Source organism: Rosa rugosa, chromosome 5 (genome assembly GCF_958449725.1).
Source record: "Rosa rugosa chromosome 5, drRosRugo1.1, whole genome shotgun sequence".
NCBI lineage: Eukaryota > Viridiplantae > Streptophyta > Magnoliopsida > Rosales > Rosaceae > Rosa > Rosa rugosa.
The window spans coordinates 39,150,336-39,166,621 of NC_084824.1; the positions used below are offsets into that span (position 1 = coordinate 39,150,336).

The following is a 16,286-nucleotide window of genomic DNA, read 5'->3' on the forward strand; positions in this document are numbered from 1 at the left end:
GTTGACCATCTTCTCCATGTACAGCCTCTGTGTAAGGCTGTGATCCACCAGTGAGCAAACTGGTTTCTTCTTCTGCAATGGGTTCGTCGAGATGGAGGTTTTTGTCTTTAGATTGATCGCCTCCTATAGGCAATTCAATCTCAGCAACACCACCCTCGCTTGCAGCTCCTTGACTTTTCAATTCGTCTTGCTGTGAACCGACTTGGGTAAGCAAGCTGGAACCTTCCTTGGGCAAGAGCGAGAACCCCGCGTATAATCTTTTCCACCTTTTCAAAAATATATCATTGTAAATCTTCATGATGGCCAATAGATCTTCTATGCTTGCATCTTTTGGGATGGGGAGAGACGCGAGCTCATCATCAAAGTCAGTTTTTTCAGTGGTGGCAACATTGGCCATCTTGTCACTTTAGGAGTTTCTTTTGTAAAGATTTTCTCCTAGCATCCCAATGATGGCGAACAAAAAAACACTAGTGCAGTCCCACTGGGCGTGCCAAAATGTTTGGCTCCAAAACCAGTTGGCTTGCAAACTGTCTCTTTTGAGCGTGTGATTGCGCAGGCGTGCCAACACCGTGGGGTGCAGTCGTCGGGGTAGTCCCTTGACCTGACTTCTTCTTCAAGCGACCGTGGACGAGGAGAGCACCAACCTCGTCACGGGGTTCTTCTCTAGCCTTCCGGAGAAGGACTTCTTGCCTTACTGGGTAAGGGCTTTGGTTGTGGTCTCTTGCGTTCACCAAATCGATACTTAGTGTTGTAGACTAAGCAGAGCAATCACTGGGAAGTTGGGAAAAGCACGGGGTTGCGCTAAAGCGTGACTCTAGCTTCGCTGGGTGCGAGGGCGTTACCCTTGCTTCACTGGAAGTAACAGTGGCGGTTGCGCTTACAGTCGGCTCGCTGGGAGACTGGGACTGGAAGTACGGCCGCCGGGCTGATCTGGTGATGCTAGCAGTCGGCTCGCTGGGAGACTGGGACTGTATCGCGGTCACCGGGGTTCAACGAGGTTGAAGGTTTGCTCCTGGGAGGCTTTGTAATCGCTAGGATTGATTGATATAAGAGAGGTCCTTTGCTGTGTCGTCTTTAGCCTCATATATAGGCTGCAGTAGATTCTCTTCCCTAATAGGAATGAAATACTATATTTTAGGCCACAGTTATTGGCCTTGAATCAAATCAAAACTCTTAATAGTTTTGATATTATCGTAGGCGATAATTAATAATTATCCTCCTCTGTCGCCGCTAGAATGTAGGCAAAGATTAATTGCCTCTTAGAGTATTCCTGAACGTAATCTTCTTAGATGCGGTAGGATATGCACATATCTTTAATCATGCATGTATATATCTTTGCGAGGAATCCTCGCGAGCACTTATATTTCCATGCAATAGACTTTAATTGCACACATACATATATATATATATATGTATGTCACATATGTCAGCCACGTATTGGCTTTTTCCATGCATGTAACAATTATATATATATATCCCTTGAAGCATGATTGCATGCTTACTATCTCTCCCACGTTCAGCCACCCTCAATTCAAACTTGGCTGGTGGCCCACCTTGACTTCTTCCTTAATTGATCAACCAAAGACCATAATTGCATGGGAAATATATATATATGGCCAACTTGATATTCACGCTCGCGTAATCTCGGCCATATATACAGCCTGTATATTTTATCCTCCCGTCTTGCACAATCTTGATAACCAAGCAAATCACCATTAATCATCAAATCTCTTGATAATTACTAGTAAACCCATGAATATCACGATTTGCCTCACGATTGCTTGATCTTCAAGTAGGCTTTATTTAGCCTCTAAACAATATATTCCGAGCTTATCGAAAATATATAGCTTGGGCCACGGATACTGGCCCGGTTTTCTTCGAGTCCCCCTTATCGGGAAAAAATGTTATTTTGGGTTCAAACAGGGGAGAGGAAGTGATGTGCTTTATATGTGCATACTCACATCCCTATAGTACGTAAGACGCTTTTTAGGTGGGACCCAAAAACAAAACCGTAAGGGCGGGGCCTAAAGCGAACAATATCTTGTTATGCGGACTGGTCCGTGACAGAATGGTATCAGAGCCATTCATCGGCCGAAAGCGTGTCGATGTAGGTGTCGGGCCCCAGGAGGTGGATTCACGTACGCCGAGTGAGAGAAGGTGATGTGCTTTGTATGTGCATACTCACATCCCCATAGTAAGATGTGTTTTGGGTAGGAGTCCAAGAACAAAACTATTAGGGCGGGTCCTAAAGTGGACAATATCTTGCTATGCGGACTGGGCTGTGACAGGTACATGTAGTAGTATAGAAATTTAAGAAATGTTGTCGAACCCACCATGCACTACTACATGCCAGTTGATACACATCGGTTCAAAACTGATGTCTTTTTCATTTAGCAACCGATGTCTCGTTAAGTGATGTCTATTATAGCAGTCTGAGACATCTGTGGAAAGCTGATGTCCATAAAATACACAGACATCGAAATTTCGAGAGTAACTGATGTCGCACATATGCCAAAAAGCTTTACAATTAAAATATTTCGATGTCTAAACCAAAACTTCTGATGTCTCATTTGGTATCAACATCAGTAAGTAGAGTTTTTCTTTGTAGTTAATTGATTTATAGTTCTATTTACTGTGTAATAGTAGCAAAATTAATCAAATTACATATCAAGGTGACCCTAAAACTGATGTTGTACAAACTTATGACATCGAATTTTTAGTAGTTTTTGATGTTAAATATGAATTGCACATCAGAATGTACTCTAGAATTAATGTCATTTGCACTTTAGATCTTGTAGTTCTTGATAAATTATGATGTAAAATGGTTAGTACAACATCAGTTTCTTTAAAAACAAATTGTCTGCAGAGGTTATTTTCAATATCAATTTTTATATTATCCAAATGAATGAATCCATTCACATAATAATGGATGCTCTTCTCATTACTCACATGATAGAGAAATACCAAAAAATTATTAAGCAATATATCTTTCATAAACCAAAAGTTAAAGTATAGAGATTTAAGAAAGGTTGTCGAACCCACCATGATTAGATTCCTTTCATTAGCTAGGGTGTGAATCTAAGAAGAGTTAAAATACAAATGTACAATCACAAATCTAGATTCACAAAGAAATCTAAGCTCATGGTGAGTATGTGCATTGCGGTGGTAGTGAAATAGTTTGTTTGATTGAGTGATGAACCAAAATAAGCTAAGTGCTTTAATGTAAACTAAGATACACTAAACTAAACTAGTGTTTAAATGGATGAAAGTTAGGATTTGGAATGTCTACCACTAACCTTTATTGCAACATTAATACAATGTTAATCAACCAATTTCTCTCCTTGATTCCCTCTCAGGTATGACAAGGAACATACTTCTTTTGTGATATCAAGCAAACCCTCTCGAGTGTAGTACTTAACTATTCAAGTCATTCATTTCAATCCGGTTAGGTATTTAGTGCATTACTCTAAATGCATAAAGCTTGGAGATGAAGAAATCATGCAAACCAACCAAACTTATCTTTAAGTGATTGTAATTCAACACCCTATATGCACACATACTTAAAGCGGTATAAGCATATACATTTAACTCTTAAACTAGCATGTATGCATGTTAAAGAAAATTGCATTACATCATATTATAATATCAATCCATATAAGATTTGGTAGAGATTTCAACCCTTGCCCTAATCAAGTGTCAACTCACTCATAATCATACAGTTAGCATCAAATTTATATATACATCAAGTTACATAAAGAGTTTAAGAAAAAAATGAACTCATCGAATTAATTGAAGCTTGAAAAATCACAGTTTTGATGATCTGTACCGTTATTTTGTCAGTTTCAGAAGCTATTATCAATAATCGCCGGGCGGCTAATTTCCTACACGACATTTCCCCAATAGCTATGTTCTACTTCTACACGACATTTCCCCACCACATGGCGCCATTGGACGTTTGGCATTAGTTTGTCTAGTGTAGATGCTCTATATTTTTGCCGACTGTCACGTGCGAATGCTACCCATCTCTAGGGACAAGGTTTATGACTTTATGTATTTTCGGTCATTCCAATTGCCTTAGGCTGCTGTCATTAAAAAAAGAAAAAAAAAAAAGAGGCTGGTCTTCTCTCTCTCACTCTATCCCTACTTATCATAATTTATTTACCAAAAAGAATATAAATAACATAAAGTGGTTGTCCTCCTTTATATCTGTCATCAATTTTGGTGGAAGAAAACGACAAAATTGGGGGGGGGGGGGATTACATTTATACTCCATGTAATTAACTTTCTTCCTTTCTAATTAGGGAAAAAGATGTAAACAATACCCAACCTATGGCCCACTAGTAACTTCAGTACCCAAGTTTTCAAAACTATCACAATGATACCTGAAGTTCGGACCCCGACCCAACTTTAGTACCTAAAACACTGTTGGCCGTTACAGAATTAGTCAACTGTCAAACTTTGAAGGGTATTTTCGTCATTTCACTAAATTTCTTCTTCTTCCTCAAGCTCTCTTCATCTGCTTCTTCCTCCTAACTCTGTCATCATCTTCTCCAGACCATTGGCAAAAGAATGAAACCCAGAATTGGGGCAAATTAACTTCATTTCTTGGATCTGATCAGGCATCACCCATCTTTATCTCTTTTTTTCTTTTCTTTGGGCTGGGTCACAATTTTTTTTTTTCCCACTCTTTCTCTCTTCTTCCTTTTTTCTTTTCTCTCTTCTTCTTCCTTCCCCTGCTGGTAGATCCCCAATCCAATGTTTCCCTTGGTCGCATACACAGGAGGAGAGATCTGCCTGAAAAAAGGCCTTTTTGACGCAAATCTTCATCTTCATGTTCTAGGTATCTATCCCAGATCTTCAATCTTCAATAAGGTTGGCAATCTGGCATTACCCACACTAACCCATACCTAGCCTTAGTTTTCGCAGGTATTTCCCTACCCACCCACCCACCCGCTTAATGGGTACCCAACTACCAGTCCTCTTCTGTGCCGAAAGCCTCAACCCCGTGGATGCTAAAGAATGCAGAATATGATCGATCTATTGAAAATTGATCTTAGTGAAAAGTGACGCTAGAATTGTGACCTTGATTCGGGTATTCGAATTGGATTATTGTTGTTTGGCTTTTGATTCCGGTATTCGAATTGGATCTCGAAAAAAGAGTTCGTGGCAGTGGAGGATCGAGACACAGCAGAAGATGCGATGATCGGAGAACGATGACGTAGCGACGATGACGTAGCGGCGGAGTGTGGAAATCGAAGGAGGAAGTGCGGGTAATCCAATTTGAGAATTCAATCACAATATCCCAGATTATATCAGATATCAACCAACCATTTGAGAATTGAAAAATGGATTTGAGCCTAGATTCTTTCCCTAACCTCCCCTAAAGATGCTTGCCGATTAGCCTTGGTCTCCTCTGCGTTTGGATCTGCAGATGGCAACCATGGTGGGAACTGGGAATGGTGGAGGTAAAGACAGAGGGTCGGTTTTACCCCTAAGAAAATGCCACGTGGCATGATAGTTAACGCCGTCATGGACGGCGGGTATGAAAGTTGGGTTGGGCAGAATATTTGGGATATCATTGTGATAGTTTTGAAAACTTGGGTACTAAAGATACTAGTGGGCCATAGATTGGGTACTGTTTGTATTTTTTTCCCTTCTAATTAAATCATTTGTTGGAATAGTATATAGTAATTTCCTTTTTTTTGTTTAATAAAGTTGGTATACTAATTGTAGTCATTCATATGATTGGTAATTTGGTATACACATGTGATGGACCACAATCCTCCAAAAAAAAAAAGTGAAAGGGAGAATATAAAACAATGATGCCCACAGCTAACAGTCCAACTTAACATTTGGATATCCTCATTCCACCTCCACTTTTTATTAATTTTAAGGATAATTCCAGAAAAAAACAAAAAACCATACCCAATTCAGTGTGCCGCATTATTTTTCCAACAATGCAATTAGCACCTACCATTGCTCTAATATAATAATTTTTTTTTCTCCCTCTCTCGAATCAGTGTACTTAATATATTTATCTATAAATTTAAAACAAAACTCACTGTGCAAACAATAAATTATATTAAATCAACAAATGACGATAAATCTCATTCTTGAGTTTTTCTTTTGAGTTTTTGTCCATTTACCCCATCTCTAGGGATTTTTTTCCCACTAACCCCATTGAGTTTTTTTAATTCCCTCTTACCCAATACACTCTAAGGGAGTCTTCCCTAATACCCTAAGATTTTTTTTTTGTTTTTGAATTTTTTTTAATACCATTTTACCCCTCACCCCTTATTTACTTAGAGAGAGAGAGAGAGAGATAGAGAGAGAAACCATAGGAGACTTCGCCGGAGCCCGTCACCGGTCGCCGGAATCCGGCCAACTTTCGCCGGATTCTGGTCACCTGTCGTCGCCCACTGGATTTTTCTGAAAACCTCTATTGCCCTCCAATAGAGGGGCAATAGAGGTCTATTGCCCCTCAATAGACGTCTATTGCCCCCTAATAGACGTCTATCAACCACGTATTGCCCCCCAATAGACGTCTATTGCCCCCTAATAGAACTTTCGGTTGCCGGAATGGGAACTAATCTTTCTAAGATTAGACAAATAAAACTTTGATTAAAGAAAAAAATGAGGTAATTACATCAATTCAAAACATATATTGCCCCCCAATAGACGTCTATTGCCTCCCAATAGAACTTTTAGTCGCCGAAATGAGAACTAATCTCTCTAAATTTAGACAAATAAAACTTTAATTAAAGAAACAAAAAAGGAGATTACATCAATTCAAAACGTCTATTGCCCTCCAATAGACGTCTATTGCCCCCCAATAGACGTCTATTGCCCTAATAAAATTTTTCTTTCTTTCTTTCTGGGCCTTCTGCCCCATTACAAATACAGCCTTAAAATTGTTTGCTGCCTGAATTCACATAATGATACACTTTTCCTTGGGCTTTTCAGGTCTTGGAGAAGAGAATGTTGTAGAAGTTCTGACATTATGTCTTGGCCCCTGCAAATTTTGAATTGTTGCCGTTAGATTTATATTGCAATACTGGAAAGAAAAATCCAAGTAAAACAAACATGCCATGATTTATAGCAGTCCAATCATAAAGCAGAGAAAACATACTACTAGACAATAAAAAAAAATGGTCAACGGTACTAGGCAGAATGGTAATGTGAAAGTGGTGGGTTAGTACCCCTAGGTTTCTCTGGACTATTGGGTTGTTTGGTTTAGCCAAGGACGATTCTGGCCTTCTTCCCTGCAGAGAAGAATAATTGCTTTTGAGAATCAAAGTCGAGTGATGAAAACCCATATTATTAACTGATATCACCACAACTGCTAGCAAAAAGCATTTTGATATTTCTCGAAAGTAAAGCAATTAGGTCGAACAGCAGATGATTAAGAAAGAACTTCTACCTGGGAACCTGTGACCATCATTGGATTCGACTCCGGCCGGTCACCGAAGCAAATCTGCTGTCGCCGGAGCTCGAGGCTGAAACGATGGCGACTGGTGGTTCTGCAAAACGAAGCTGAGGTCCTCCGCCGGATCGGATCCTCGCCGGATCGCGTTCCACAAAACGATGGTGGCTGGTGGTTTTGCATCGTCGACGAGGCCGATCGGAGCAGCAACAACGACTGGTGATTCTGCAAAAATGATCGGAGCAGAGGCCTGGATCGTCGTCTACGAGGCCGGTGTCTAGAGAGAGAGAGAGAGGCGTTTTGGTTTCATAGAGAGAGAAGGGGAGAGTCAGGAGAGAGAGACAGAGAGGAGAGAGAGATCGAAGGGAGGAGAGAGATAGAGAGTGACAGTAGATGTAGTTATGTAATTAGGAAGCAGGCAGAATAGTAATTTCAATTTAAATTGAGTTAGTGGGAATAAAAATCTGTTGCTGGGGTAAGTGAGATAACTTTGGCTTATTTTGGGGCTTTTGGTCAAGGACCATTTTCTTTTTATAGATCACCTATATTTGAGTATATTCTACTAATTATGCTATAAATAAAAAAACAAAATCTTTTTTAAGACAAAATTTCTCTAAAAAAAATTAGATAAAATAAAAATTCTCTGAAAATGAGACAAAATAAATAAAAAAATGACGCAAGCCCAAGCTGTATCAAGTGATGTCATTCGAAGTTTAGGAATTCCGGCCTGTAAATTGAACTACTTTTTATATTATTCGTTCGTACGCTTATCGCAAGCGTACAACCAAATCATTAACAAAGACCATTCCACCCACGGTCGAGATTCACGCCACGTAACCCACACTTCCACCTCGCAAACCCTAACAAGCCACTTATCTTCTAAAAGCACACCAAGTCCCGGTGGTCCTCGCAACACCTGATCATTGACACTCAGAGCTGAAGAGTAGTCGCCAGGTTAGACTTAATAGAGACTTCTTCCCCTTCCATTATTACAGAATTTACAGGCTTTCCCAAAATTCTTCTCCAAAATTCCCCCGAATGTTTCTCTCTCACTTTCACCCGCGTTTTTTCCCCTAAATTTTGAACAAAACCGCCACCAAATTTTTGAAGCTCTCGCCACCAGTCGCAGCGGTCTCAGTTCCTCTAATTGATTTGAATTTCAGCTCAAAGGTACTGCGCTTTGAATTTGATTGTGTTTGTGAAATTTGAGCTGATTTTTGTGGTTTTTTTTTTTTTTTGGAGATAATTATCTGTTTTTGGCGTTTGTGGTGGAAGTTTTGGTAGTGGAGTTATGGTTTTGTTTTGGTTTTGTGGTGGGACTGCAGATCTGGGAATCTAGGGTTACCGAAAGGGGGTGAGAAATGCAGAGACAGACTAGACTCATGGAGAGGAACAACTCCATGAGAGGGAAGAGGCAAATGGAAGGGGGAGAGGAGGAGCAGCCGGAGCGAAAGCGGCCGGCTCTCGCTAGGTAAACTGATTTTTTTGGTGTTTTTAGTTCAATCTGCTGATTTTTTTTTTTCGGTTGCCGATTCGATGAGTTGGCTGTAGAATTTGCCAGTTTGATGATTTTTTTGGTTTTATTTGGAGAATTAAGGTGTATACTTGAGGAGTAGTGATACTTGCTGTCTGTTTGACTGATGTTGTTGTGGGTCGATTGCATGTGTGTTGGTTTAGTTGCATTTTACTTGCTGATTTAGAGCACGAAATCGGTTAATAGTTCATTTAGAGAAGATATGAGTAACATGTGCTCTTAATCTGTCGCCATTTCTAGGACCATAAGCCATAAGCACTTCAGGACTTATTGTTTTATGGAACTAAAATTGTCTGTTGGTGGGTACATTTCATTAGTTTCTTTCTTTCTTTCTTCCTTTACTCTTCATTGGGTGCGGAATTTGGCATTAAGGTTTTTATCTATAGTGACAATTATTAGTCTGATGATTGGGGATATGTGAAAATTATTGGTTATAAGAGTTTTGACTGTGACCCTTGTATTTTTGGCATGTTAAGAGGGCCTAGGGGAGATAAGACACATAATGTAGCAGATTACTTATCATCATGTGGTAGTTTTAGGTGTTTAGGGGATTCTGAAATCCCCTGACGCAAAATATAAATTGGAAATCTTATGTGGAGTTTGTCTTGCTAAGGGTTTTATCTAGACTCCATATTGGATTTTCAAACAGCACTTTGGTTGCCAATTCTAGGAGTATCCTAATTTTTTTTTATTTGCATCAGTTAAATGGTCTGTTGTTCAAATCTTTAAATTACTATGTGCTTTACATTCCATTGGACATATTATATTTGCAGTGTAATTGTAGAAGCTCTGAAGGTGGACAGTTTGCAGAAGCTATGCTCGTCACTGGAGCCTATTCTTCGAAGAGTTGTAAGTTGGCTTTGGAGAGATTTCCTTTGGCGTGGCTGTGTTCATGCATTCTCTTTTTAACATAGCAGAAATTATCTTCTTAACACCACTGATATACAGCTTCTTTTCTCATTTTTTTCTTCTTCTATTAAAAGGTGTAAAATTCAGGCACTTCGTTTTTCTCTATAAAAAAGCTTCACTTCATTTATCTGCTTCCTGTGTAAATTGTCCGAGCATCGCATATGAAGCATCATATACTACTAATCATTTTTGCTGAAAGTCATCCATTGATTCTTTCTGGTGTAACTCCTACAAACCAAATCTATCTCAACTCGAAACTTTGGTTGGTTGACTAAAGAGGATTATATCACTGAAAACTACTGGTTTTTAATATGTTGTCTTATGAGAGCTTGCTATATTATAACCCCAGTTTGGCTAGATCAAGAACCTTGGTTGAAATTCTTTATAAGACAACCAGGCTTTGAAGCTACTGTTTTAGATGTCATATCTATTCGTAGTGTTCACTAGGATCACAAGTTACAAGGTTTATAATTCAGTGATGGAAGGTAGATTTTATGTAGTTGAGGGCTAAAAGTTAAGGTGAGGTGTTAAAGGCACTTAAGTAGTTCCGACATCATTTTAAAGACGAGGTCATACATCAAAAATTTTGTTTTCTTCATGAACAGTTTGTTCAACAGAGAAATCTATTAAAACTCAAATTACCAAATTGTGTGTGATTAATGTAGTTAAAACAGAAAGTAATACATTCAGTTTTTAATGCGTGTCATGTACGAAACAGAGGCAAATTGGAAGTACCTAAACAATTAGAGGTTCGAGCATCGAAGCGCTTTTATAAATGGCCAATTTAAGACCATGTAGTATAATATGCATGTAGGTATTTGGTAAAAAAAGAAGGCCTAATACGTTATAGTTTGTGATTTTCCTGGTTATGCTATTTGATCTTTAGTCCTTATTTTTTTTTTAACCTTACTGACTAATTGCTTAACAGGTCAGTGAAGAAGTGGAACGTGCATTGGCCAAGTTGGGCCCTCCAAGACTAAATGGAAGGTAAAAGAATGTGTTCAGAGTTTGTTTCTATGCATGAGATAATTTATTTCTTTCCAGACGTTAAGTGTGTCACACTGTCTGCTAGTGTGAATGTGTGTGTTAATCATAAACAATTCTTTTCAAGTAATAAATGATGAAAGGATGAGCACTTGTCCATTTTACGCTGACAATACGATACATTTTTAAAGAAAAAGAGTCTATTTAGATAAAAATCCTCTAACTGCTGTAAAGAAAACTTCTCCATATTTTTTCAAGAAAGTTTAAACCGACGCCTATAATGAGGTGAAATACATTATTACTCTCCAGGGTCATTTTCTCATTAACTTTCTTTTTCTTTTTATGTTTTTGATGGTCTGATAAAAGTTGGAATATATGCTTGGGGTTATTCTCCTTGTCAAAAATTTCTCATAAAATAAAGTGCAGTTCTTCCCAGTGTTTGATGCCATCACTTACTTAACCTGTTTTTCTGTTTGAATAGCTTATTTGTTAGGTCTAAGGTATTTTAGTTCAATCAACTATCATCTTTTAGTTCATTCCAGAAAATACGAAGTGGTGTTAGCTCAGTGGTTAGAGCACCCACTACCTATGTACGAAGTCATGGGTTCGAGTCACCATGGGGGCAGGAGTGAAACCCTTTGATCCTCTTTGAAAAAAAAAAAAAAAATCATCATCACCATGAACTAAGAAGAAATTAACAAAAAAGAAAAAAGAAAAAAAGATTTATATGTCACTGCTAGAGTTGTGGAATTTTTGCATTCTTTATTTTCATTTTTTTTTCTGACACTTGTGAGATTTTAGGTCTTCCCCCAAACGGATTGAAGGTTCAAATGATCGGAACTTGCAACTGCAGTTTAGGTCCAATCTGGCTCTCCCCATCTTCACAGGAGGGAAAGTTGAAGGCGAGCAGGGAGCTTCAATTCATGTTGTTTTATTGGATATGAACACTCAGCGTGTTGTAACATCTGGACCTGAATCCTCTATAAAACTAGATATTGTTGTGCTTGAGGGTGATTTTAACAATGAAGATGATGAAGGCTGGACTGAAGAAGAATTTGAAAGCCATGTGGTCAAAGAGCGTGAAGGAAAGAGACCTCTTTTGACTGGGGAATTGCAAGTGACACTGAAGGAAGGGGTAGGGACAATTGGGGATCTGACTTTTACAGATAACTCAAGTTGGATACGCAGCAGGAAGTTTAGGCTTGGATTGAAAGTTGCTTCAGGATTTTGTGAGGGCATGCGCATACGTGAAGCGAAAACAGATGCTTTTACTGTTAAAGATCACAGAGGGGAATGTAAGTTTATGCTCTTTTCTAACCTATCTTCTGCTAATACACTATTTTGAACTCATTTCTCTTTTCTTCTCTTTTGATCTTGACAGTGTACAAGAAACATTACCCACCAGCACTAAATGATGACGTATGGAGACTGGAGAAGATCGGAAAGGATGGGGCATTCCATAAGAGGCTAAACAATGCAGGAATACACACAGTTGAACAGTTTCTTCAGCTTGTGGTCAAAGATCCTCAAAAATTACGGAGTGTAAGTGTGGCACTCAGTTTGAGTTACAAACACACACAAACATATGTTATTAATTGTATTCTTTTATGCTTACAGATGTTTAAGTTTTCTGTCTTGCTGTTATAGATCCTTGGAAGTGGCATGTCAAATAAGATGTGGGAAGCTCTCCTAGAGCATGCAAAGACTTGTGCCCTTAGCGGAAAGCTTTATGTTTATTATCCTGAAGATACAAGAAATGTTGGTGTTGCTTTTAACAACATCTATGAGCTGAGTGGCTTGATTACTGGGGAACAGTATCATTCTGCCGATACTCTTTCCGACAGCCAGAAGGTAGATGCATACCCGCCTTTTCTTTTTGTTCATACTTTTGAACTAGAAGGTCAATTGCATGACACTTATAAGCATTTTATGTTCTTGCAGCTCTATGTAGATACGCTTGTGAAGAAAGCATATGAAAATTGGGATCAGGTTGTTGAGTATGATGGTAAATCACTTCTGAACACCAAGCAAAATAAGAGGTCAACTGCAGCCCGAAACGAATTTCAAATGGGCTCAATCAGTTACTCCAGTTCTTCAGACCAGCATCCGCAACTACCTTGCCTGACAAATCCTGTTCCCTCAGAACAGACTCTTCTATCTGATTCAGCCCTACCGATTGGAGGTAAGCATTATTGGCTGATTAAGGTTGTTTTTTCTTCTTTTTTGTTGTTTTGTTTTGTTCTTTTTGTTTTTTTGGTTGGGTTTCCCTCATAGACTTAAAGCCGTGAACACTCCCTTGGGTTTGGGGAGTGGGTGGGGATCTCTATAGGCATATGAACTTCATGACCTTTAAAGTTAAGTTTTCTTGAAAGTAGCTATTTAGAATAAATTCTGGAAAATCCTGAAGCTATATGACTTGCAAGAGAACCCGGAAATGAACTTAAAAATATATTGCTACTTATACGCCCCCCATCTCCCACTTCCACTGAAAGAAAAATTGACACTTTATAGACAGCTATTCAGCATCCTGAGGTTGGCCCTAGTTATTATAAATTCAGAGATTGGTAGACCGAAATGCAATCCTGATAGACTGCATTGGCCGTGTCGTGGAATTGAGATGTGGCTTTGTAAAGTTAAGATATGAAGGCTATAAATTCCAAAATATTGGAGCATATGGCCAGTAGTTATGGAGTATTTTTCAGGGCATTTGTTATGATGGAAGTTGGGGATTGTAGGTTTTGTGTTGATCTTTCTGTTTAGCACTGAGCAAGATGAAACAGTGGCTTATGAAAAACTATGTAAAGGAGGCTTTGAATTGGTTTCCTCAGTTGTGCCTTATATATGACCTACGATCGTGGTGATCCAATACCACATAATTTTAGAATTGCCAATCTCTATACCCAAGTAATCATTCCTGTGTTTATGAGTTCAGTCAATTTAATTGATCTTTACCAATGCCTAAAGTTTAAACTTGTGATCAAGAAGGTTAACCACGTGTTTACATTGATGAAATTTTAGATATGCAATTTTTACTCTAAAAGCTGAGCATCTTTCTTATATTATCCTTGCCCTTTGCTATTCCAACTGTAAATAGGATATAGTCCACCTGTTGGGATTAATGGGATTGCACTCCTGCTCTCTCTCCCTCTCCCCCTCCCTCTCCTCCCCAATTCCAGCTGTAAATAGGATATAAGATGGACACCTGTTGGGATTAATGGGATTTTATTCCTGCTCTATTTCAAGTTCTGAGAACTCTCTCTCTCTCTCTCTCTCTCATGCATGTAGATGCACCGTACCATCCAGTAAAAATGTTATTTACAGATGCTTAGACTAGACGTGGTGTGATTCATTTTGTTTTCTTTTGTCCTCTTTAGGGTATAATGATAATCTGTCAACAAGGTATATGACCCAGCAACAAATTGTGAATTCAAATTCCCGTGCCCAGTTTGAAGGCACCTCATTTGCACTAGATGGCCAGTTGATCAACAGCTCTCATCAGCCTCAAAGCATAACAAATGATGCCAATGCTGTTGGCCTGGCCCTTGGTCCTCCACAATCATCGACATCAGGATTTCAGGCTATAAATTCTTCTGTTCAGCCGTCTACTCTTAATCCTTTAGATGACTGGGGAACGAGCCGAGAAAAAGGAGTTGATGACTTCTTCTCAGAAGAAGATATTCGCATTAGAAGTCATGAGATGCTTGAAAATGAGGATATGCAGCACTTGCTCAGAATCTTCAGTATGGGAGGCCATGCCTCTATTGATATGCCTGATGATGGATATGCATACCCATATATGCCATCTCCAATGCCCAACTTTGATGAAGATCGCACACGTCCTGGCAAAGCTGTTGTTGGGTGGCTGAAAATTAAGGCAGCTATGAGATGGGGTTTCTTTGTCAGAAAGAAAGCAGCTGAAAGGCGGCGGGCACAGCTTGTGGAGTTAGATGATGATTAGAAGTTACTCCAAAGACGCTATAAGGTTCTTCTTGCTATGAAGTGTTTCTATGTGGTGATTATTATTCCATGAATCAAGTCTTCCTTTGCACTTCAATGTTATTCTGCAAGTTAACTTTTAACTATCAACCAGAGCCAGCCACAAGTTTGAGATATTGGCACCGATTGAAAAGTGAAAACTTTAGTCTTGGTAAATGACTGACACTTGCGGTAGATCTGATTGATAGCAAGGAATATCTTCTTGTACAGCTGCCTGTACAGTAAGTAGTTTTTATTTTTCTTACTCATGAAGGTTTTCTTTTTTTTTCCTCACCACTCTTCAATCTATTTGTGAATGTTTTATTGCCTCCCTTGTTGACATATTAGGGTTCACTTTCAATATTTAGAGGTAGGACCTGATGTGTTTTAATCATGCACAAGAATGCTGGCTAGTGTTTTATAATGTTGTTGTTTGTGTAATTTGGATCGACTGGATTTATGAAGTATATTTTTACTCTATTTCCTTTTCTGTTCCTACTCGGCTTGAATTCTTGAGTTCTCATTATTTTAAATCCCAATCTAGGACGATAGAATTAGATCTGTTCCCGGGATTATGTATAGTACATATGCGGTTAGTGACAGAGTAGAAGAATTTAGGGTTCTTGACCAAATGCCTAACAGGAGCCCATTTACTCCACTAAAATATTTATGCGTCTACTTACTCCATTTAATGGCAAAATTACAATTTTGGGCTCTGGATAATCAGTAAAGTACGCATTGCCACTACTGTCTCTCACCCTCATTCCGTCTCTTTTTCCATTCCGTTTCTGTTACCTCGGCCGTTGTGGGAATCTCTCTCTCCTCGCCGGAATCGGAGTCGGAGTGTCGCCCATTTGTGCGAGTCACAGTGGGCAGTTTGGATCTCAAAATTTCGGCTGTTACCTCGGCCATCGTGGGAATCTCTCTCTCCTCGCCAGAATTGGAGTCTGAGTGTCGCCCATTTGTGCAAGTCAAAGTGGGCAATGGGCAATTTGGATCTCAAAATTCCGGTGGCTTCGAAACCGGCGCGCACTGTTGTCCACCCTTCGTCTTCGCCGTTGTTCAATTTTGCTATTGTGGGTGTGTTGGCTGTGTTCATGTCGAAAATGTCGATACCTGTGACTCAAGGCTATTTGGTTGTGATTGGAATGCTGGTTGCGTATTGGTTTACGTTGCTGCCTGAATGGACTACTTGGGCATTGTATGATCTCGCGGCGGTTTTGCTCCCTGTTGAGCCGCTGAGGCTGTTGGTGGAGCTTGCGATTTCTAGAGACGAAGAAATTCCAACTTTGGTTTATGATGCCCTGCCTGTGGTGGCTGATCCCGATCTGAGGGGAGGTGTGGGTCAGAGGAGGGTTTGGAGAGATGGGAGGAACGAGAGTGAGAATAATGAAAATGTTGGTTCTGGTTTAGGCGAGAATGGAAGTTCCGGGTTGGGTGATAATGTGACTGCTTCATTCA

General features: G+C 39.4%; 1 protein-coding gene across 1 annotated transcript; it reads left to right on the forward strand.

The window, feature by feature from the left end:
- The first annotated feature begins 8,357 nt into the window (after positions 1–8,357).
- LOC133708605 (calmodulin-binding protein 60 B) lies at positions 8,358–15,305 on the forward strand. Its single transcript, XM_062134070.1, has 9 exons — positions 8,358–8,593; positions 8,749–8,894; positions 9,731–9,806; positions 10,795–10,853; positions 11,652–12,145; positions 12,232–12,392; positions 12,498–12,701; positions 12,792–13,032; positions 14,225–15,305. The coding sequence occupies exons 2-9, from the start codon at positions 8,785–8,787 to the stop codon at positions 14,806–14,808; spliced, it is 1,929 nt and encodes a 642-aa protein (XP_061990054.1). The 5' UTR covers positions 8,358–8,593; positions 8,749–8,784; the 3' UTR covers positions 14,809–15,305.
- Positions 15,306–16,286: the final 981 nt, after the last annotated feature.

Coding starts and splice junctions, on each gene's coding strand:
- LOC133708605 (XM_062134070.1), top strand. CDS start 8,785: ATGCAGAGACAGACTAGACTCATGGAGAGGAACAACTCCATGAGAGGG. Junction 10,854..11,651: donor CCTCCAAGACTAAATGGAAG/GTAAAAGAATGT, acceptor GTGAGATTTTAG/GTCTTCCCCCAAACGGATTG. Junction 12,702..12,791: donor CTCTTTCCGACAGCCAGAAG/GTAGATGCATAC, acceptor ATGTTCTTGCAG/CTCTATGTAGATACGCTTGT.